General features: G+C 39.3%; 1 protein-coding gene across 7 annotated transcripts in view; it reads right to left on the bottom strand.

Annotated features, from left to right (window-relative positions):
• Positions 1-21,547, bottom strand: part of LOC122831627 (RNA-binding motif, single-stranded-interacting protein 3-like) — a 139,227-nt gene extending 117,680 nt beyond the window's left edge. For 2 of the 7 annotated variants that reach the window (XM_044117961.1, XM_044117962.1), the window contains exon 1: positions 17,410-18,694. In XM_044117961.1, coding sequence (XP_043973896.1) covers positions 17,410-17,484 — 75 coding nt within the window. In that variant the 5' untranslated portion in view covers positions 17,485-18,694. Of the gene's footprint in view, positions 1-17,409; positions 18,695-21,473 lie in introns of those variants that run through there. The other 5 variants (XM_044117956.1, XM_044117959.1, XM_044117957.1 and 2 more) reach the window with 4 other exon arrangements.
• Positions 21,548-22,834: the final 1,287 nt, after the last annotated feature.

The raw sequence follows: 22,834 nt of genomic DNA, 5'->3' as shown, positions 1-22,834 counted from the left end.
CTGCTGATTTACTGTGCAGCCGCACCAATATCAGCAGCAGAGTAACTGCATCCAACAGTTTACGCACAAACCAATTTCGAACTCTGTCACACAACTACTCATCTCACGCGAACGCCCACACACGCACGCACACACACGCCCGCACACATGTACACGCCAGCTTGGAGCATTCTGAAAGGCCAGGCAGAAAACACGTCTCAGTGGTGTGCTCCAACCTAATCTAGGAAGGCCTTTTATCCCATCTCCTCCCTCCACTTCCACTTAAATCAACAATTTGCTGAGACCCACACAGCTAGATTACACCCTCTGCCAACGTGGCCTGCAAACACATACATGAGCTTCACTTCTCTCTTTGGTATTAGTTTCTGTTTATCTCTCACTATGACTCCCTTGACCTATCTGTGTGTGTGTCTCAGGCAAGAGCAGAAACGCGTGTCGCACATGCAGAGGCTGGCGTGGTGAAACTTGTAATATACGGCTGTGAAACAGGCAGTGTGCCTCGGAAACGAGTGAGCAGTGTGAATGGATAAACTTTGAATGCAGATAAAAAATGTTTAGAGCAACTCCAATGCAGCTGAACTGGCCACTGGCTGGTACCACCAAAAATAAATGCTGTTTTTGAATTTTTACAGAACCATATTTAAGAAAAAAAAACAAAAAACATTCTGTTTGGGTATAAGAAGCTCAAACCAAACACTAAAATCACTCTCATTGAGTATAAGCTATACTGTCACAAAAAAAAAAAAAAAATAGTAAGCCGTTTTTTAAGTCCAATGGCTTATGTGTCTGGACAACATAACTTAAACCCTGGCGTTAACAAGGTTCTCAAAGTGGTTTTTGAAAGAAGATGACAGCCTTTCCAACCAATCTATGCTTTTACAATTTTACTTTTTATCAAATGTCTTTAAACTTACCTTTGAAGATTCTATTTCAGGCCTGTACAGTTTTAAAATTACCTCATGCTTTTTGTATCAGGTTCTTTGAAAATCATATGGTGTGACCTTGGGGTGAATTTGCTGGGCTCCTCCATTTTTGTGAAGATTACCAACTGCCCTTAATGTTAGCTACTGGTGAATAAAAAAATTCTCATTCTAGATCGGTAATCTCCAAGGTCAGTCCTCAAGGGCTCGCGTCTCACAGATTTGATTTCTTTCCCTGGTTTACCACACCTGAATCAAAATGACGGTTCATTTCCTGGTCTCTGGAGAACTAGGTGACATGAAGAGAAAATAATTCAACCATTTGAATACGGTGTGTTAGAACAGGGACACATCTGCCACCTGCAGAAAGTGAGCCCTTGAGGAACGAACTTGGACAACCCCTGGTGGAGCATGATGGATTTCAAATTGTTTGGGAATAAGTTTAAACTCTTTCCAGATTCACGGGCACCTCTGATGTCTTCCCTACTTGTACAATTAATCAAGTGTGTATAATAAGCAGTATTTATCTGCTATTTAACCTTTTTAAGTGCTTAGATTTTTAATCCAAAACTTCTATCTAGGTTGTGCTTTAGTTTAATAGTTACTTGTCAGTGTGAGATATGTTGTGGGTTATTGAGGTTAGACTTTAATAATTTTACAGCCTGGGAAAGATAAGGTTGTTTTTTTTATGATATCGAGTTTTAACGGTGCTGTAATTTATTTTTCCCATGATTGAATATATAGATAGGTGTGTGTGTGCTTAAAAATAAAGTTATGGAGTTCAGATTAAACCATGAACGCTCCCAGAAGTAATTTGACTGGAGACCAAGAAAAGAAATGTTTTCATAAAGTAATCCCTGGCTAAGATTGTATGGTTTCGGTGTTTGTACTTGTGCAATGATATGTATGTGTGCGTGCAGGCATGTGTGTGTGTGTGTGTAGTGAAGAGTTTTATTCAGGATTTCATTAGCAGGGAATAGGAGATGTTTGGCCTGGCCAGCAACCTCTGGCTCCGAGACAAGAGCTTGTCTGTAACCCAGCTAAATTGTGCTCAAGGGCAAATACTGTGGCAGTTTTATGGAGTTTAACTGCGCTTCTTTATATATTTTTCTAGAAAAGTGAGAAATAAAGCATGCAGAGGGCAAACTCTGTGAAGCATTTTCTTCATGGTGCTGTCCCCATGAGCTTCTTGATTAGAAAAAGGAAACTATATATATATATATACACACACAAGCAATTTAGAATTGTATTTGCAAGTGGTGATCGCTAAATTCAGACACTTAAGGGATTAAAAAGAAGTCCCAATTACTGAAGCATGACTTAACAGGAGTTTTGTATTTTGTGGAGAAAATCTGGGATTTATTTGTTTTAATTGCTATTAAAACTAGAAATGCCACTTGTTCAAAAATATATGATTAAAGAATAGAATACAAATCTCTAAAAGCATATATATTTGTGGGGACCGAGTGGCTCATTTGGTAGAGCGCGTGCAATATGTGCAAATACACTTCTTATTGTGGTTGAACTGGGTTTGATACTTCTGCTTCTCTCTTTCCCTTTCCTTTCTGTTGTACTGTTCCAGGTACAACAAAGGCCACTAGAGCCTAACAAATGAATACATATTTGAGATGCAGAGTACTTCAAGAAATCAGGTTGTAGAGCATCTCTCGTTTTGGCAAGCAACATTCAGTTTGCTCATGTCCAAGAGCTTCATCCAGCAATGTGATGGATTTCTTCATTCCGAGTTTAATTCTTGCGTGTCTTTCTTTCATTGAACACGCTTGAGAAAGCACAAGTATGTGTATTTAGGCACTTACGCAACCACTTTTTTTGCCCCTCCAAGTCATTTACTTTTTGTTGCAAAGATTTAACAAAAAAACTTTGGAAATACCCAGATGTGTGTCTGTACCCTGCAACCTTGAAGGAAATTTAATTGAAAGATATGAGCAAGATCAGTTTATCTTGTTTTAATCCTGTCTCTGTAGTCAACGTGAATTTTGAACAGATATCCAATGACTGGTACCAAGAAATAAAGAAAATGGATTATAGATTATTAAACTCCACTGCACACTATGCACAGAAGTAGTCATCATCTAAGACTGCAGTACACTGATTAGGCAAAACATTTTGACCAATAACAGGTGAAGCATCCAAGTGATCTATAATGTCTTGATGAAGACATCTATTAGTGGTATATATGAGGCAGCATATCAACATTTTCTTCTTACGATTGATGTGTTGGAAGCAGAAAAAAGAGGCAAATCAAAGGATTTGATTGAGTTTGACAAGATCCCCAATGTGGTGGCCAGAAGATTTAGTTCTGAGGTATTCAGTGGTCAGTGTCTATTAGAAAACGTCCCTGACATTGGCAGTGAACCATTGTCAGGGTTATGGAGGTCAAGCATCCTTGATTCTTCTGCAGAGCAAAGACTGGTCCCCATTATCTGACTCCCGTATACCTCTAAAAAAATGTTACACTGGCAATGTTAGAGCTCTGGAGTCCGATATGGACCTCAGAGCAATGGAAGTCGGTAGAAACCATGTATTGCTTTACATCACATCACTAGCATCTGTGTGAATTTTGCTTACCCAGGGAACAAATGTAAAGAATGCAAGTTGGTAAAGGTGGTCTGACGATGTAGGTAATGTTTCTCTTAGAAACCATGGACTGTGAGACCCAAGTGAATGTTACGTAGTGTAACACGGATTTATGAAAACGGTATTCCTTAAAACCACAATATGCAACTTTTATTAAAAAAAACATTTGCTTTTTACATATTTGTTAAAGCTATCACTTTGTCATAGCAGAGTAGAATAAGACAAATATGTGAAAAAAAATCTAGCTCTTCTGCCTTCTCCCAGGGATCCCAGTTCTAACTGCAGAAAACCTCTGGAACAGAAACAGGAGGAGGGTCTCACCACCGTCAATCATGTTCATGCACGTGCATAATTAACACCTGGGGAACCAACACACCGATAGTCAATTGATTAACTGTGTATTTCCCGTTACTATAAATTAAAGGATTAACAAAATTTTGCATGATCATAGGGGCTTCTTAAACAAACTGAAACGCTCCTCTCAGAAGCCATATGCATTCAATTTTGCCTGAGAAGACTTCAAATAAAAGACAAATACTGGATTGGTTGTTCTGCACATGGAATAACACATAGTTAAAAACAAAAACAATCCAATTTGATCTCACAATTGACTATACAATTTACAGCGCCCAAATAGGAAACATGAAAGGGAATCTAAACTGGGGGAATTTTATTTTAAATAGTTGTACTATGTTTGCTAGGTCGTTACAAGGATGAGCGTAAAAAAAAAAAAAAAATCAAAGAGAGAGAAAGAAAGAGAGCAAATAAAGAGACATAGGCTCACTGCAACGTTGCATGATGAAGGGAAACAAGTAGGGAAAATCCCTCAAGCCCTTCATTCAATTATGCTGATGGTCCCTGGAGTGGGGATCATCCACCCACCCACCAATGAAGGAGCCCTACCAACACGGCGATCAGGGACTTCAGACAATGAATGAAAAATGAGAACAGAAAAACACACAAATTCCCCATGCTGATTGTTATAATGAAATATTTAACGCACAGCATGGATGCAAATAATAACTGCACCATCCACCAGTCAAATACATTCACATAATCCACATGTAAAGTTTTACAAAAAAAAATAATTTAAATAAAAAAAAGTGTCCTGATTGTAAGTGCTGTGTGAGTGGGTGACAATGGAATTCAAAGTGTTGATTATGACAGAATGTAGGTGTACGTAATACATATGGAGAACATTTGCAAATATATTAACTGAGTTATTTAATTAAAATTTGTACTTAGTATGCACAAATTGACATGGGCACTTTAGAAAGTCTAATGGCTAAATTTCATTGAACTTTTAAAACAAGAACAGTGATGTGAATGAGTTATATCACAAGCTTTCTCACTAGTGGCGGGAATAAAATCTTTGAGCAAGTTAATTAATTAATCACATTTTAATCAAAAACTACATACTGACAAAGTAAGAAACTATTTGATTCAAAAAAACATTTTTTGTGCTAAATTATTAGTGAATAAATAGGCATATGAGCTTAAGAAACACAGAAACAGACTGACTTGTAGTCATTCACTGTGTTCCAGAAATAAACCCTTGATGTTTGAATCAAGGGTTTACTACACCATGGGAACATGTTTTATATCGTTGGAGTTTCATGCCAAGTAAATATTTTGCAGCTCCAGCATCTCTGAATAAAGCTTTGAAGACCACTATCTGTGTTACAATTAAGCCGCGTCTTAAAGGTAGAATATTGTCGATTCATTACAACAGTATTTTCTTCTGCACATTGTCAAAAACAAATGCCATCACGTCTTTTGTCTGACAACGGCACACGCAGACGCCACAGTAAACAACAAACAGCTAGAGGTCATTGTCTGTCATTCTGTTTAACTTTCACCTGGATTTCCAGTTGCCTTAACATGCAATTGGATTACAGTACAGCACCTCTCCTTTCAGCCCTTATTCAGCACTTTTTTTTTTCCCTGTTACTCCTTCCCTTCTTCTGCAGGCTGCAGTACATCTTTCTTACACATATACATTTCATTCCGGTAACTATTACATTCATATGAGACACTTCTTTGCCTGACAGCTTACAACATCACAAACAGTAAAACCAAGCCCAGACAAAATACTCGACTGGTTGTTTTATTTTAAAATACTTTCCCAATCTGCAGAGTGGATGGAGGCGTCCTCCTTTGAGGACGGTCGTGTTGCATCTTGCAGATTTTGCGGGGAAGCAGCCCAGGTTAACACAGCTCTGATTGCAGTTAAAAATACTGACGGTCCACAGAGGTCCTCTAGGGAAGTTCGTAGACACGTCACATGCAATTTGTTATCCCTTCATAACATAGCAGCCTTATAAACACTGGTTTTTTTGGGGGTTTTTTTTGCTTCCAGTGATTCTTTTTTTGTCTACACTTATTTGTAACAAAATTGACAGTTTCCTGAAACATTTCAGAGAGAAGGGAATTAAATAATAGGAAACTGAATTTCTTGTAGGAATTTTAGAAAAAGTGGTACATTTTTATAAACCAATTCCTTTATAGAGTTAGAAAAGCATGTACTTCAACTTTAAACTATTTAAAAAATAAATCCTGATCTAAACTCAAAGGTAAAAGGAGACAAAGGTTGGATTTCCTATTTTTCTTTTCAGCAATGAATGCCAGCAATGTACATGTATCTTTTTTATTATTAGACTCGGACTCGGTCAGGAGAGGTAAATCGGCCGTCTGTGAGCCTGTGACACTGAAAAACCAGAGATTTTCCTATGATTTTCTTTAACAATAAATTATTTTGTGCAAGAGAGCCAATAATCATAAAATGACATCCCAGATTTTTAGGTTTCTAAGCAATTCAAAATCTTGCCAGTTCATAGTCTCTAGTTTGTTTCTCAGTGCTGCCATTAAATTCCTTCCTACTTCCATTTTGTAAAAACTCTTTTTGTACCGATATGTCTTGATTCAACCATTGCCTATCAGCTTATTTCTTCTGTTAGTTAACTATTATTATAAATTATGGAGACATTAAATCCCAAAAAAAGAAAAAATCTTTGATGAATATTTTACCTTGTATATATTATCCAGATACTGAATATATTTTATAGTTCTGCTCTTTGTTTGGGCCAGTCAGCCCGCCTGAAATATAACTGCTGACAGACCCAAGATACCCAGGAGCAACCTGTTGTTGTAAACATTATTTATTGGAGAAACATCATGACATTTCCTTACTGTGGACTTTGGAAAAAATTATTTTGCAACACCAGTTGTCAAAGCAGGTACAAAATGTACCCAAGGCCGATTTAAATTGTCTGGCCATCTGTACAAACTGGCTCCTGTTGGCAGAAGCTGGGTAAGAAACAAACAAAACTGAACAAAAATAAAAAGGCCAAGGAATAAAATCACCAACAACCATCTTAAACATTGTAAATATCCATTCTGAACTACAGAAAATGGATTATTTCACATGTACCCTGTTGAACAATACAAAGTGGCAGTCAGATCCTCCTACCTGAAGTTTTTAATAGCTTCTTTTTGTCTCCTTCATTGCTTCCCAAACTTTCTCTAACAAGAGCCATCTCAGTGAGCAATATTTTTTTGTACAACCATAGATCCACACTTAGTTACACTTTGTTCTGCAAAGAGGGAAAGAAAGACAGACTACCACAAAGACAAATTCAGAGGGAGAACATCAATGGTTTCTCCCTGACCTCTAAATTAAATATGGCTGCCTTGTACCTAAAACAGTGACAGCTGCAGTAAATGAATAAATACATTTGCTGCACTTATGACATTTCTGAATCTCATCGAATCGTTCATAGACATAATACCAAACAATGTTCTTTGGTGGGTTCGCTGCTACAGTGTCTGAAGGTATAAAACACAAAGAGATATGTTGTTCTCAGCTTGTTTGGCTAATTGAAATCAGCCTGGTCAGCCAGCATATCAATGATCAAATCTTAGTGGACTTTCCCTGAATTGGAACACAACTAAATTGGGTTTGATGTAATTCCCAGTTCCAAATTTTGACTTCAGAGGTAAATAGATCAAAGCATAAACATTCAACGACATGTGCCTCTGGTTCACCATTCTCCACTTACATACAAGAAGATTTTAATTGTTTTTCACTGCATTTATCTTTTAAGATGGTTCTGGGTTTCCCAACTCTACATCAAAAGTTAGTTTGTTCACAATTACCTTCAAGATAGGTGAGTTCAATATCTCCATTGAGCACAACCAAATGCTCTCCAGTTACCACAACTTGTGCTAGTATCACATTTTGAAAATCATAGCTCTTTGTAATCTGAGCTTTAAAGACAACTGCCAAGACATCTGTGTACAAATTAGACCTGTAGCACGTTGGCTACCAGTTAAATTACTGACGCTCATATGAGGAAGTACTGAAGCTCTCGGGTATTTCCATAGAATAACTGTTTGAGGTTAAAGGCTCTGACAGGAGCTTTTAAGAGGAAGAGAATCCATTAGACAAGGGTCGCTACAAAGTGGCCAACTATTAAAAATGCAGCAGCCCCATTATTCCCTGACCAAGTCTGCAACTTCAATCTCTCTCACAGCATCACTCTTATTTCCCATCGGAACATTATCTGCCTTTTTTTCTCCCTTTTTTTGCTATGACCATCTGTTCTCTTTTTTTCTTTCTTTTTTTGATTTGTCTCACTCTATTTCCCTATTACTTCAGATTTTTTTCTTCCCTGCTTCATTCTCTCTCTCTCTCGCCACATATCTCTCATTCCCAAAACTGCGAACGGTGAGCTCCTCTCACGGCTGTGTGCATGTACCGACCTGCCGAAGCTTTTCCAACACTGTTCTGCACAGTGGGGCAACGGTCAGCATCCACTACTGAACACTGGTACCAGAATAGAACAGCCCACAGAGAGTAATAAATGGACATATATGGGTGGTTAGGAGAGTCCCTTTTATGCAGTAAAAACTACAGGCAGTATGAACAGATGGTAGGAGAGAGGGAGAGAGAGCCCAGAACACAGTGGGAGAAAGACAGGAAAAGGGGCATAAAAAAAACCAGGGTGAGTGTTTGGTTGGGCATTAAAAGACGGCAACATAAGGCCACTCTCTCGCGTCTAAACTGGCACACAACACTATTGAGATCAGGGCTGAAATCCAAACAGAACGGATGGCTCCTTAAACAAAGTGCACATGCTAATATTGTCAGCTGTAAAACTCCAACCGATGCAGACAGGCAGATGTGTGAGAAGAAACAGGGCTTGGGCAGAATGCATGCACGGCCATAAACCCTTTATCCCCTGTTTACTTTGCCTGCTAAACACACACAGTTCCTTGTCGGTGCGTGTGCAAGATGTGCACTGCATAATTTATAGTCACACTTTCAGCTGAGGCGTAGTTCTTTATGTTTGAGGAAAAGGGGGGAGAGGAGGGCGAAGGGGACACAGCCACAGAGGGAGTCAAGGAATGAAGGAGAAAGTTAATATGAAACGGAAGATGAGACGATGAGTTAATCAATTTCTTTGTGTCGTCCTTGTGTTTACAGATTTGTATTTCCATCTTATGAGTACCCCACCAATCCCCCCACACCGCCCTCCGCCTTTATGTTTGCTCATCACAGCCAAGCCAACCACTGACCACATTTATCTAGAGCATGATGGAGAGTAATTGAATGTGAAAAGCTCATTTTTGAAGACAGGCGATATTCCACTTGGATGTCCAGGCGTGTCCGCATGTGTCATTACTTTGATATCAGCTGAATGCTGTTTCTCATTACCTTAATTAAAGCTCCTTGTGTGCCGCTGAGCATATTAGCACACTGATCTGTGGCAAGCTGATGATCGGCTGGTTGATAATTCCACTTTATTTTCTCCCCCCCCACACACACACATTCCCTCGGCCTCTTTAGACGCTCTAATCTCACTCTTTGTGATACTCATCAAAGATTCACATCTCCATCCAATCATCATCGGAGGATGAAAAGATTTCAAACCGGTGGGAAGAACGGTTACATTCAGATGTGCTTGTTCTGATGAAGATCTGCACATAGAAATATACGAGGTTCAGTTAGGACAGATTGACGATCAGAGAAATAAAGACTTAAAGGAAGATTAGAAGAAGTGTCAATATTAGTATGAGAGCCTTGAAAAGCCAATTCCAAAATATTCTTCTGCAGTTGTGAGCATTAAAACTATTTGCTGTGTGTAAGAATACTAGACGGTAAAAAGTAAAGCATTAGACAAGAGGTCCAGTCCTGAAGAATTAGTGCTCTGTATGTGTTATATGCTTTATTGCTGGATGACACAGTACTTAAAAATATGTACATTTAGGAGGCTACTAAAGAAATTAGTGCTAGTCTGTATTTATATTTACACCAATTTAATGAAGCGTGTTGGAGCTAGCCAAGGGTGTATTGACTAGTGCTGTAGCAGTACACAAAAAAAATTATAATTTGATCTGCTTCAATCAAGAAAAAATGAACAAATTTATATAAATATATAATTTTCTTTTTTCTTTCAGTCAGCAGTAAGTTTTAATACTGATATTATAACCTGCATCCCTTAGCAATGAGTGGAGTTTGGGCTGCTTGGATTTGAACTTGGATTTGAACTGACTGATGGTGGAAAACTGATCCATTTAATATCCAAAAAAAGTTTATATAATCTTGTGAAATTTCAAAAACTTTAATGAACATGTGTTTTCAATTGATCATTTGGTAAGATTCCTTTTTTCATGTTAAAAAGACTTCTTTTTATACAACTTACAGGTTAGTTCTGCAATATATCCATAAACAAGGTCCTTAATCTGAAAAGACATGACTCCGTTGTGTGACGTGAACTTTGCCTTCCTCATGCTGCTTCTACAGCTATGAAACCTAATTTTGGCGAAAGTGTTTGGACTTAAATTTGCCAGGATGATGTAACTCACACATTTATTATGAGTCTAAACGCAGTTTAAATGAGGTATCCAGCAGGTTGACGCTTCACAGTGAAAGATTTCAATTGGGGTACCGAGCAATATAAGTGAATAATATGTAATACCGGTGCGCCAAAGGACATTTGCCTTTTCCAAGCCAGAAGTCATATTCATAATGAATTCCACTTTTTGACTTCATAAAAAGCCAAGATGTCAGATTTTATTGTTAGTGCCTTAAAATTCGCTGTGCCAACGCATTCCGGCACAGCCACAGGACAACACTAACAAAGATCACAGGAACAATAAAAAGCCAGCAGACTTTCTTATGGGATTATTCATTGTGCTTATTATTTTTAGTAGTAAGATGTTTTCATTCAGTAATTTCTTATGATTGGTGAGGAGGAGCGCATGCGTCAGAAGTACCCCAACTGAAAGCAGCTCATGCGGCAATTAGGAAAATCCCAAGAATCTCTTGTATCCCCTGAATAGATTTAGACAAATCATAGAGCAGCATGCGAGCATCAGCTCTCAACTGATCCCCTCCTACCCTCTTATAGTCCTGATTAAGGAACACTGAGTTTGTACAAGAGGACATGCCGTTCCTCCACAGTCCCTGCTAATGTACAACGAGTGAACCTATAGCCCATTATGGAGGCAGAGCAAGAGCAAACTTGTGTTTGAGAGCAACCCTTTTTCACAGGTTCCATCATCTGCCTGGCTTATCGTTGTTGGTTTAAGCTAGTTATTTCATAACTGCGTTCATAGGAAGGTCATGTGTTGTGGGCCTGAGTGTGAGGAGCCAAGTATGTTTGAGGGCTTGCACTCTAAAAGAGAAAAGAAGGTTTATATCAAAAATAAATTATTAATGAAGTTTCTTGCAGAAGTATTTGAACCCCATGCAACATTTTTACATTTTGTCATGTTACATTCAGACATTTTAATGCGTTTTAGTGGGATTTTATGTGATGGACCACCATGAACTAATGCATGAATGAGATGCATTTAATTTTTTTTTCTTCAAAAATCTAGGAAACGTAGCATTCATTTGTATTCGCCCTCCTTTAGTCTGACACCACTAAATAAAATCCTGTTAGAAACAATTTCCTTTAGCATCATCTCATCAATAAGCAGTCCTCTTCTCTAAATTTTAATCTCAGTAAAAATTCTGCTGTTCTGTGGAAAGCATCATGGTCAGGCATAAAGTTGTGCGGAAATATTAAGCAGGATTGGCTTATGAAAAGAAAACATCTCCCAGTCTTTGAACTTTTCGCTAGGTGCTACATTAGCGATGCCTTTCCTTTGCCATCCTTTGTTTTACTATATGGCTCTTTTCTTTTATCACAATGCCCCCCCATTGCTCTTTGTGGTTTTTGCCATCTCAGCCAATAAATTATGTATTAGGAGTGGGCATCAAGGGTAGAGGGAGTTGATGCAGAAGAGCAAATATTTTACTGGTGTGCAAAATACTCATGCATGTCAATTAAAATTCATTATCCCTACAATTACGGCACCTTTGAAGTACAAGAAGTATGTGTAAAAAGGCACTATGATCAAATTAAATCAAAATTGAACGTCTGGCCAACATGTAAAATCTTGAATGTTGCAGAAAACTAACACTGCGCCATCCCCACAGTGAAACATGAAGGTGTCAGCATCATGATATGGACATATTTTTCTCTAGGAGAAACAGTTCAGAGGTGATAGGAAGATGGATGTGCTACACATAGAGCAGTCATGTTAGAAAACTTGGAAAGGCTTCAAAAATCATGAGCTTGGGGCAGAGGTTCCCTTTTAAGCAAGACAGCAATGCTACACATGTAGCCAGAGCCAGGATGTAAAGGTTTGGAACAAAACATATTCATTTATTTTAAAATCCCACTCAAAATTAATTGTAATTAATTAAATCCAGTCAATTTCAAGATGCTGTTCATCCAGTCTCACTGAGCTTGAGATCTTATGCAACTCCGTGTTGGCTTGTCACACACAATACACCAAAAATACCGTGTTTGCAATGCGATAAAAAAAAAAAAAAAGAAGAAGACGTGCTCACACTTCAGCATAGTACAATAGGTCAAATGTGAGCAAAACAAAACAAACTGCTTAACACAGATCACACAATAAATGCAGCAGGTTTAGTCTGTTTTTGTTGCGTGTTCTTATGAAACAAACAAACAAAAAAACCTACTGTACACCTACACACATAGACTTTGTAAGTCAGACTTACACAGCTAGATTGATCTACAAAGCCACTGCCAAGATCCATACAGATGTATAAGCGGGTTATTCTTAGTGCTCGAAACACACAAAACTGTTCTTTTGGGACCCACTGAGCTTTAATGACAGCAAGCTGCTTTGTGAACAGGGTCAGGCAGGGGGGAGTGACTTCGCAGACCCACACTCATGTTACCTGCATGATGGGCTCCTGTGCTTCATCCACACAGAAGTGAGCAAATGCATTCAGTCTCACACATGAATTGTGAGAAAAAGTTGCTTTTTCATGTACAGTCACGGCTTCGAACCGTACACACAGAAGCAGCTTTTATTTATCTGCAAACGTATTTGCTAAAACCCGCGCACACACCCTTCACAGTATAACCACAGCTGAGAGCGTACACTCGGTGGAGGTCTGGCCACCGAGGATCCAATTTGATTTGACCTTGACAGCAGAAAGAAAAGCAGAGTGGGCTGGTGGGAAGAGCGGTGGATTGAGGGATGGATGGGGTGTAAGAAATGAAGTGATGGTCCGGGCCAGATGCCTGTTGCAGATACTTGAGAGAAATTACATGACCTTGAATAGGATGGAGATAAATCATGGAAACAAGAGAGCCATGTGGGATGGAGACATCTGTACACATAAAACTGGGTGACAGGCGTGCATCAAACACCGGAGGTAATCCCACCTACATGGGCATGTGGTGTAATGTCTTAGGTAATAAAAGTACGGATCACTGAATAAATCTTCAGATTTACTGAAATGATAGTGAAATACTGCTTTATTATTTATGACAGAAAAATAAACAAGAGACAACTTTGTTTCCTGTAAACCTAACACAGTAGGGGTTAAAAATGGGCCGTGTTGCCTCAATGCCTTTAGGAACTTAACTGCTAAAACTATTTAGCAGTTTTGGCTGTTAAGTAAAAATGTGGTGGCACAATGAAGAACAATGATAACCATTGGGTAGAACAGCAAAACAAAACCTATTCGGCGCTAACAATTTCAATTTGTTGAATGTTACAAAAATGAGAGAATTTTTTCTTCTTTTTTTTTCACTTTCATTAAAGTCACAAGTTTACATACACAAAGATAACTGGCTGTTTGAACAGTTTTGGGAAAGTCCTCATTGCTCTGTTAAGATAGTACTGTATGTTTTTGTTTTGAAGGTGAAAATCACAAGTAAATTTATGGATTGAATACTGGACATCAATTGACCAAAAATCCAACTAACAGAGAGTTATAAATATACAGCACATACCAGCCATCTTAAACCTGTAGTAGGTACTGACTTAAAAACAGATGAGTTTTTTTGCACATTTGCTAAAACTGTCATTGTGTTACGACAGTATTACATGAGACGTACAATCTGAGGAAAAAATTAATCAAGCTCCTCTGCAATCTTTCTGTCATCTGCAGAAATGAACAGCTCCCAGTCTTAAACAACTAATCAGAGCCAAGAGAAAGGCCTTACCTCTGGTAATAGAACTTGTGTACGTGCTGCTCAATGTGTTAATGGCAGAGAAACAATGTACTGTTACAGGAAAACCATTTATCCACCATCATCGGTTGCCAGTTTTGCTAGTTCACTCATTAACAGCAGGCCCCACTGTGGCGCTGGAGCTTTAGCATAGCAGAAAACAAGTGGGAGGGTGTGAGCAGTGCATACACAAGCTTCATTAACAATGATAAGACCGTCATCCCGGCTCTGATTGGTGGTTTCTGACTGAGTGGTGTATTTGTGCAGGTTGCAGTAGGACCACAGGTAGAAGGCAGAGGAGCTTGATCTTTTCAGACTGTCTCATGTTATACTGTCAGGACATAATTACAGTGTAACAAATTAAAAACATTTTTTAGAAAAAGTTACCAACTGCAGCTTTAAACCTGAACTACACAATAATGAGCAATTTTCACATTTATTTTGAAGAACAAACGATTTTCCAAGACACGTTCAATATCTCGACTGTCTTTTACATGAAGGGGAAATCTAGTGGCAGCCGTTACTGCTGCCAGGAAGCTGTCTATATATTTACCCTTCCAGTTTAGTAGAGAAAAAGGCACGCCTGTCATTAGAGCTGTTGTTTATGACAACCAAATCCCTGATGTGCATTAAGAAATTATTCCCAGCTTCTGTTTGTTTGTCTGGATTGCATCCTTAAAAACATCAGTCATCTAGCAAATGTGAACACAGACAGTCTGGAATCATCGGATGAGTGGAAGATGCTGATGCTATTCAAAATGTGAAATGCAAATGTGATTGCCAAAATCCTGTGAGTCATTTTTCAGATTAATTCAACTGTTGTGAGCCAAAAAAAGAGGCAAAAATATGTTGATGTGGTTCAACCAAACATTTCAGAGCCATATCAGTATTATTCTAAATCTTGCTTTGTCAGTTTACCTAATACGGTAATTGTATAGGCATTATTTCCACCAATCAAAACATTATTTGTGCATTAGACTCAATGTGTCTTTATCATCAATGTTATAAACTGACATTATTCACAATCTGTGGCAGTGAGACATGGGATGTAGGGAGCTAAAGAATAGTCGAAATCTCCACCAACATGAAACCTTTTTAAATGAAGCTGTCAAACATCCTTTACTTGTTTTAAAGTTGCCTTTTTCTGTGAATGCCTTGCAGAAGTTAAATTCAATATTTGTATTTTGTCATGTTAAGCACTCATTTGTAGTGCGTACAAATGAGTGCTTTTGTACACACTACAAACAAAATGGATGTATTATGGATGTATTATTGTGAAGAGGAATGAAAAGGACACACATCCAGATTCTTACTTTGACTGAGCCATTTTAACACAATAAACAGTTACACTTTCATCCAAGAATATATGAGTATGTACATACACCTACTTGCCTTTGAGCGTATAACAAATGTAATGTGTGAAAATGTGAAATAATGATAGCACAAATGCTTGAAAATGTAAAAAAAAAAAAAAAATTATCAGAATTAAATGGGGATGATGTGTTTATGTTGATGTACAGAGTTAGTTTACCGCTACACATAATGTTTTGCATGTCCATCACTTGTGGAGAACAAATGATGGCCATACGAAGCACAATGTGTAGTGCAAGGCCTGTGGAAACCTGCAAAAGGGATTTCTGATTACTTTCCACTTTTCCAGATTTGTGAGGCAGATAAAAAACTGTTGTCTCGTTAACAGATACTATCACCTGAGCTGTGGACCTCTGCAGCTCCCAGAACCCACTTGGTTGCATCCCTGATTAGCCATGTGTTGTTGTGGCAAACTCTTTCCAATTCTGAAGGAGGGATTAAACGGTACTCTGAGAAGTTCAAAGTTGGAATTTGTTTTATAACCTTAGAAATATTTCGAAATTTTAAGCAGTGTTTTTAAGCAAGTTTATCCCTAATCTCTCTGCTTGTTCCTTGGGCTTCATGTTGCTATTTGCTATAAAATGTTCTCAACCTTTGAGGCTTTCGTAGAACAGCAGATGAAATTGCACACAGGTTAACTCTACTTGTAATTAGATTACATCTAAAGTTTACTGATTGGAATTGTTATAATCAAGTTAGTGTTTGTTTCCTTAAACGTTTATAGGTTATAGCTATTTTTTGCAATGTTCTTGTTTAAGTCTTTGAAAATGTCACATACTTTGAAGCTTCTTGCGTTAATTGTGGCTACAAAATCTCCAGTCTTTAGTATGTGTGATCCTTTCTCCAACAAAACTATAATTCCGAAATGTGCTGGATGGCTCACAGTTCAACATATTTTTATCAGCTGAGCAATCATTTCTTTTACCTGCTCTTCCCACATTGAGTCCACTCGATAGCGTGATCTCTCTATTTTCACAGCATCCGACTCCTACACCGTCTTTCTCTTTTTCCTCTCCCCATCTCTCTTGCCCACTGACACATGCACGTTTGTTAAATATTGCTGTGAAACTGCCAACTCCTCACGTTTACTATCGTGCAAGAGAAAAACAGATGAATAGCGGCAAACAAAGGGAACGGCGGGTGATATGATGCAGGAGTAATCGATCAGGCCTTCGCAATCCATTTTCTGCTTCTTGGTGGTGGGATAGTCAGAGTGTGTCAGTGTATGCTTTTGTGAAATGTATTTATCAAGACAGCCCATGCAAGTGTAAGTAGGAGGACTGGAATAAATCTGAAAGAACCAAGAAAGAAGTGAGGGCATTTTTCTGCATTCTAGGTAACTTGAGCAGTATAAAAGATTCAATCATTTCTGCAAAAATGCCATCAATGACCAGTAGACGGAAACGGTGCACGGTGCTGTGGAGAAAGGGAAATTAGGAGGAGGTGTTGAAAAAAAAGCACCAAGGGGGAAGTGTGGGCCCCCTGCCCTGAACTTGAACTTCTAGCTGGTGGGAGTTGGGGTGGGTTGGAGGTGGGAGGACAGGGTCAAGAACCCAGAAAGGAAGAAGGGAAAAGATCCAATTGAATGACATTGGTGTCCTCTGGTTACAAGACCAGACCCTGTTTTGTTTCATAAACACATCCAGCAGTTAGTCTGACACCTTCCAAATTGTTTCCTCACCAGACCTAATGTGTAGAATTTCAGATCTTTCCCTTTCTTCCAGGATGTATTCTTCAAAAAGCTTCATTTTGTCCATTTCAGGGCAAATATCTACAGCCTCTTGAACTTGAACAATATAATTAAAAACTTTGCTTTATGTGGATTTATTTCCGATTGAGCCTAAGCTTTAAATAGTTAACAGTAAAAAAAACAAACAAAAAAAAACCCAGCAAGTTTAAGCCATTTACAGGATAAAAGACAAATTTTGCGCAATCGAGGATTAAAATAGGTCAACTTGACTGGGTCGTCCTACCTTCGTCTGGAGATAGTGGGGGTAGTAGTAGGTGTAGTGGGGGTACATTGGCTGCTGCTCCAAACGTTTTCCCATGTAGCTAGAATCCAACTGAAGGTCCTGGAGGCTGGAGATAGAAGCTCACAGGTGGGGTACAATCACTTCCAACTACTGGCCTGGATCCTTCAGGAGGGCTGTTTCCAAGAGTGGATGCAGAGAGAGCACGCTTCTCTTGCTATTAAGGTGTTAGATGTACGAGGTCGACAGGAGGACGCACCGTGCATGGGATTTCAGCCTGATTGGAGCTTGCAAGGGACTGTCGTTTTGAGGGGTTTGGAAAGCGTGGAGCCAGGGTAGCAGAAGAAAGAGGTTGAGGATACGGATGTGTGGGGTTAGGAGAGCAAAAATTCAGAAAGATAGTAGCAAAAGAGGGAACAATAAAGAAAAACTGAAGCGCAGGACTAAAAGGGAGTAAGAGGAGAGGGAAGAGAAGGATGTGGAATGAATGGTTGCGTTCTGCTTGCCGGTTCTTGACACTATGTGGACTAGAAATTAGACTCACTCCTCTTCTCTGGTGCCCTGAACATGCCCCTCAATTTGTCTTCCAATGTCTCTCTCTTTCTCTTGTTTTGTCTCTTTTATCCGTTTTTATCCAGTCCCCCTTGTTTCTTTCCCTCTCTTAAATCTGACGAAGAACCTGATCCCAAGGGGAGCCCAGCTGTATCCTGAAGAACACACGGCGTCCTTCTTCCTCTATCCTCAAAAGACACTGGAATCAGCGATGAACTCACACATGGATGTGGAACCGGAGAGAGAACAGAAGGAGGAGGAAGAGGAGTAGAGGAGGAGAGAGGATGGTCTGGAGCTGAAGCTGTGACTGTTTTTCCCCCTCACTCCCTCCCTCTTTTGTTAAGCTCCAGGGATAGATAGGTAGATATCGCTGGAGTCTTGCACGGAGGATGAGCAAAGAGGAAAAAGCCTTGATAAAAGGCAGATAGCCTTATCCAGACGTACTCTCTCACAAAAAAACGGAAAATCCTTTCTGATCCACAAGGTGCCCCTCCAACTCTTTTCTCTCTTCTTCTCTTCCCCTCGGCAATCCCTCTCTTTCTTCTCAGGCTCTTTCCCTGATGGTTTGCTTCCCACTAAGCCTGGCAGCCGTCACTGTGTCTGTGACTGTGTGTGTGTGAGTAGTGGTGGTGGTGGTGGCAGCAGCGGCGGCGGTGGTGGTGCGGTATGTGTGTGACTGTGCATGTAACTGAGAGGGGAACGTGTTTGTGTGGCTGCTGGCGTCTGCTCCGCTTTGCGTGCGGAGGCACAGAGGGGCTCGGCTTCGGCGCAGCTACGCTCCTCCCTCTATCCGTCTCTTCCTCTCCCCGTTGTGTCTTTCTCTCTCTCCCTCAGTGTTCATCATGGAACTATAGGAGGGTGGGAGTGGTCGGTCCTGCCTTCCTTCAAGTTTCTGTGAGTGTGTTTGCGCTCAAAGGAGGCTGAGAAAGACACGCACCGACTGTCCGGCTGGGGAAGCAGATGTGGAAGAAAGAATGAAGTGAGATTGGGCTGGTGAGAAGGCAAAACATAACTAGGAAACAGAGAGAGACCCCCCTACTGGCACTTTGTAGGTGCAGCAAAGCTCGAATCAAATTTCTGAAGATGTTTTAACACCTAAAACATTCCACTCATGCAAGAACTCTGATATGTATGACCAGGCAAAAAGCCCACAACAACACTCCATTCACATGCCCAGAAAAAGGCCACAACTTGGAGAGGGTGCAGAGTTAAGTGGCTGTGTGGCACAGTGACCCACTGACACAGTGCTGCCTGTTACATCATGTAACCAGGTTTAAGTAGCACTCTTACATAAGAACAGTGAGCCATGCATGAAAAGGTTCTTCTGCCCTCTGACGGTGTGTGTGTGTGCGCGTGTGTAGGTGTGTGTGCAAGTGTGAGAAGGGTTGCCAAACAATGCAAGCACACTGAAAAAGGGCACGGGAACAGAATGTAAAAAATACGCCCTTCTCCTTGATAAGACCTTCTTTTCTTATGGTCAGCTGCACCCCAACAAGCCTGAGATCACCCTCTTCCCAATGTCGAGTTCTTGTGTGGGAACTTTTAATGAAAGTAAAATCATGTTTAGGTTTATTGTTGATAGCTTATAGGAATTCCATCCGTCTATAGTTGCTTGTCCGTGTAAAGTCATAGGGAGGCTAGTGCCTATATGAATTGCTTCGACCTTGTTTTATATCATTATTGGCTCGGTGGCTTTTATTGGCAGGAGAATTACCTAATGAGGGTGCAAAGAGTCTCCGTGTCCTCGATTAATCTTTTGAACTTCCGTTCTGGGTTGGTGTTAAGTTTCTTTGAAACAGACATAGAGCAAGTAAAAGTAGCTAATTATTAAGCAACTTCATTTCTTGTGAAATCAGTTTTTGCAGCAAAGCAATGTCTCTAGATATTTCGACAGCCTGTCATTGTCATGTATTTACTCCATCTCTCTTCCTATCAAGTCTAACCAGCTTCCTGGTGAATATTGAAGAAAAGCATTCTCACAGCATGATGTTCTCACCACCATGTTTCAGACAGCATGGTGTGTTTAGGGTGATGTCCATTTTCAGTTTTGGTCCACACATGCATTTTTCATATACTCCAAAGGGTTTGCAGTTGTGCCATACTCTTTCCATCTTCACATGATAGATAGAACAGTAATCTGTGAGAAGCTTAGTGATGTTTGGTAACCTAACCCTACTTTTACACTTCACTACAACGCAACCTCTGACCTGTCAGTTGTGTTCACCGGTCTTCTTTTGCTTCCTGCTGGTAGTTCACTAACCTTCTCTGACAACAATGGGATTTTCACAGACTGTTTGCTGATATTGAGATTCAGTTACACACATTCATGTGGATTTCTAATTAGATGACTTCTGAAGGCAATTTCTGCCACTAGAGTTGATTTATTGTGGCGGTAGAGTAAATGGTAATGAATGCAAATACAAGGTATTTTTTCAGGTTCTTAAATATAAACAGATACTTATTATTTTCCCTTCAAATTTGAGTTATAGTTTATATTATATTCATCTATCACACATAATCAAAATAAAATCCATTAAAGTTGTTATAATATGACATCAGGTGAAAGTTAAAGGGGTAGTAATAGTTACAGAACACACGATAGGTCAAACACTGTCGCTATCACATTGCACCATCCACTACTGTTTCCAACGTGACACTTTAAATTTTGCACTGCCAATAAAAAAAAAGAGTTGAGGTGTTGCAAGCACCAATATCTGAGTGAGCTAATTAACTGAACTGCACTACCTGTCTGCACACGTAGCAGCTCTACATATGACTCAGGAAAAGTGATGGTGACAAATTAAAATTGAACATTATGCCAGGGTGGTTTGCTCAGTTACAGGCAACATGGTTAGGGTTGAATAAATACATGACATTCATGAACATTTCAACCATTGTTTTTTATAATTAAGGCTTCTAAGATACTGAAGTTTAATCGGTAAAACATGGGAATGAGGAGGATAATAAGCAAAAGTATATGCAGGTAGGACAAACCAAGCAAGACCGTGAATTTTTTCCAATGCGTTTTGTTCATTTCACCAGAAATATCACAACTACTAGATTTGCCAGTTCAGTGGGTGGATTTTGGCTAAGTAGATGAATGACATGTCTAATTCAGGATCCCCCAAACTCTAGATGTTACTATGGTGAAAAAAAAAATAAATAAAAAATACTTACAAAAAACTAACAGAATAGATATCAGTAGGGGTGGGGGAGAACAATAAACCAATGCATTGCCGTTCTGTTGCCATTGCAAATTTAGTTAGCGAGGAACTGTACATATCTATTTCAGGAACTTTTTTGTAAGACAATAGAGTAAGGTAATTCAGGTAAGTATAATTTGATTTTAGCTGATTTGGATTTCTCCTTAAGAAGTAAAAGACCTTAAAATATATTGTTTAGTCTTCCTGTTGTAAAGGGGCACAAATAAATATGAACTGGCTTTAAAACAGCATTTTCCTACTTCTCATTTAAACTGGCTTTTGTGTTCTATATTAGTGAAACTTTAGACTTACCTAAGACCAGAAATTTGAAAAACATCCCAACATTTCCAAATCCAGCATCTTCAATGACAGACAGATGTTAAAAGCTGAAAAGCATAAAACAAAGAGGCACGTTATTGCACTACGTAGTCTTTCCATCGCATTTCTCACGATAGGACATTAAAACACCTTAATGTTTACACGAAAACATTGAGATAGCTTCAATGTTTACATGAAATGGCTTTGATAAGCAATGGTGCAGTTAACTAACTGATATGAATGTCACCATGTCTGATGCAGATAAATATAGCAAATAAACCTTCAAAATGAAATCCATGGTACAGCACCCAATGTGACAAATACATAATTGGGTGATGAAATTAGCATAAATGCTACTCTAAATCTGACTGGTGAGTAAACACAATGATCACACTCTTCACAACTGTGTGTTTTGTCCTAATTGAGATTTCAGTAGATTGACAGGATTCTCCCCACCCGCATCCCCACCCCCTTGTCTTCTCTATGTGTGCAGTGAAGGCAGCTCTCAGTCTCTGTTGTAACATACCACAATGTCAGCATCATGCCTGCAGGCAAGCCCAGACAAAGCCCAATAATTTGCCTAAATATTATTTCCTGTTGTCTATGTTGCCTTGTTAATCGCTTCACAAATTGGACTGTTTATTTTTCCTCATGACACAAGAGTGTCTGAAGCACTACAAAAATAACATCCTGTAATTTCTGCACCATATCTTTGAGCTATTTTCCTGTCTTGAACATTTCTAATGTATTTTGTTGTTCTGAAAATGTTGAAACGGAAAATGTTCCTGATGCAAATATCTATAAATAATATCAAAAGCTCTCTGGAGCAGTGGTCCCCTACCGGACTGGTCAAGTCTTGGCAATGGACCTTACCAAGCTCCGCCCACAAATGACCCACGTGACCGCAAGTCTAACAAACAAAGCTTTGCAGAATGTTGTTTCTATGTAAACATGACTGGAAACATGACACCATTTCTACCGGATTTTCACAATATATCAACTACTATAATGGACAGAGGAACTAACAAGTTCATGTCATCATCAGGGAGGAGGTTACTGGTTTCTAAGTCACAAGCTGGTTGCAAACCTAACCTAACCTAATTATATCCCAGCTTCAGAAGATTTACCTTTACTTTTACAGAGCTCTTTGGTTCCTCTTATCAGTCTGTAGTTTCTCATATTGAGGTCATCAAACCAAATTTCAGATCTACCATAACTGACTGTCACCTGCTGGCCTCAGGTTTGCAACCAGCTTGTGACTGAGAAACCTGTAGTGTCCATTGTAGTAGCATATATTTTTGAAAATCCGGTAGAAATGATGCACTAATGGAGTCATTTTTACATAGAAACAATGG

The sequence above is a fragment of the Gambusia affinis genome, linkage group LG05 (assembly GCF_019740435.1).
Source record: "Gambusia affinis linkage group LG05, SWU_Gaff_1.0, whole genome shotgun sequence".
NCBI lineage: Eukaryota > Metazoa > Chordata > Actinopteri > Cyprinodontiformes > Poeciliidae > Gambusia > Gambusia affinis.
Note: the sequence above shows the minus strand (reverse complement) of the source record. Positions and strands in the feature narration are given on the sequence as shown.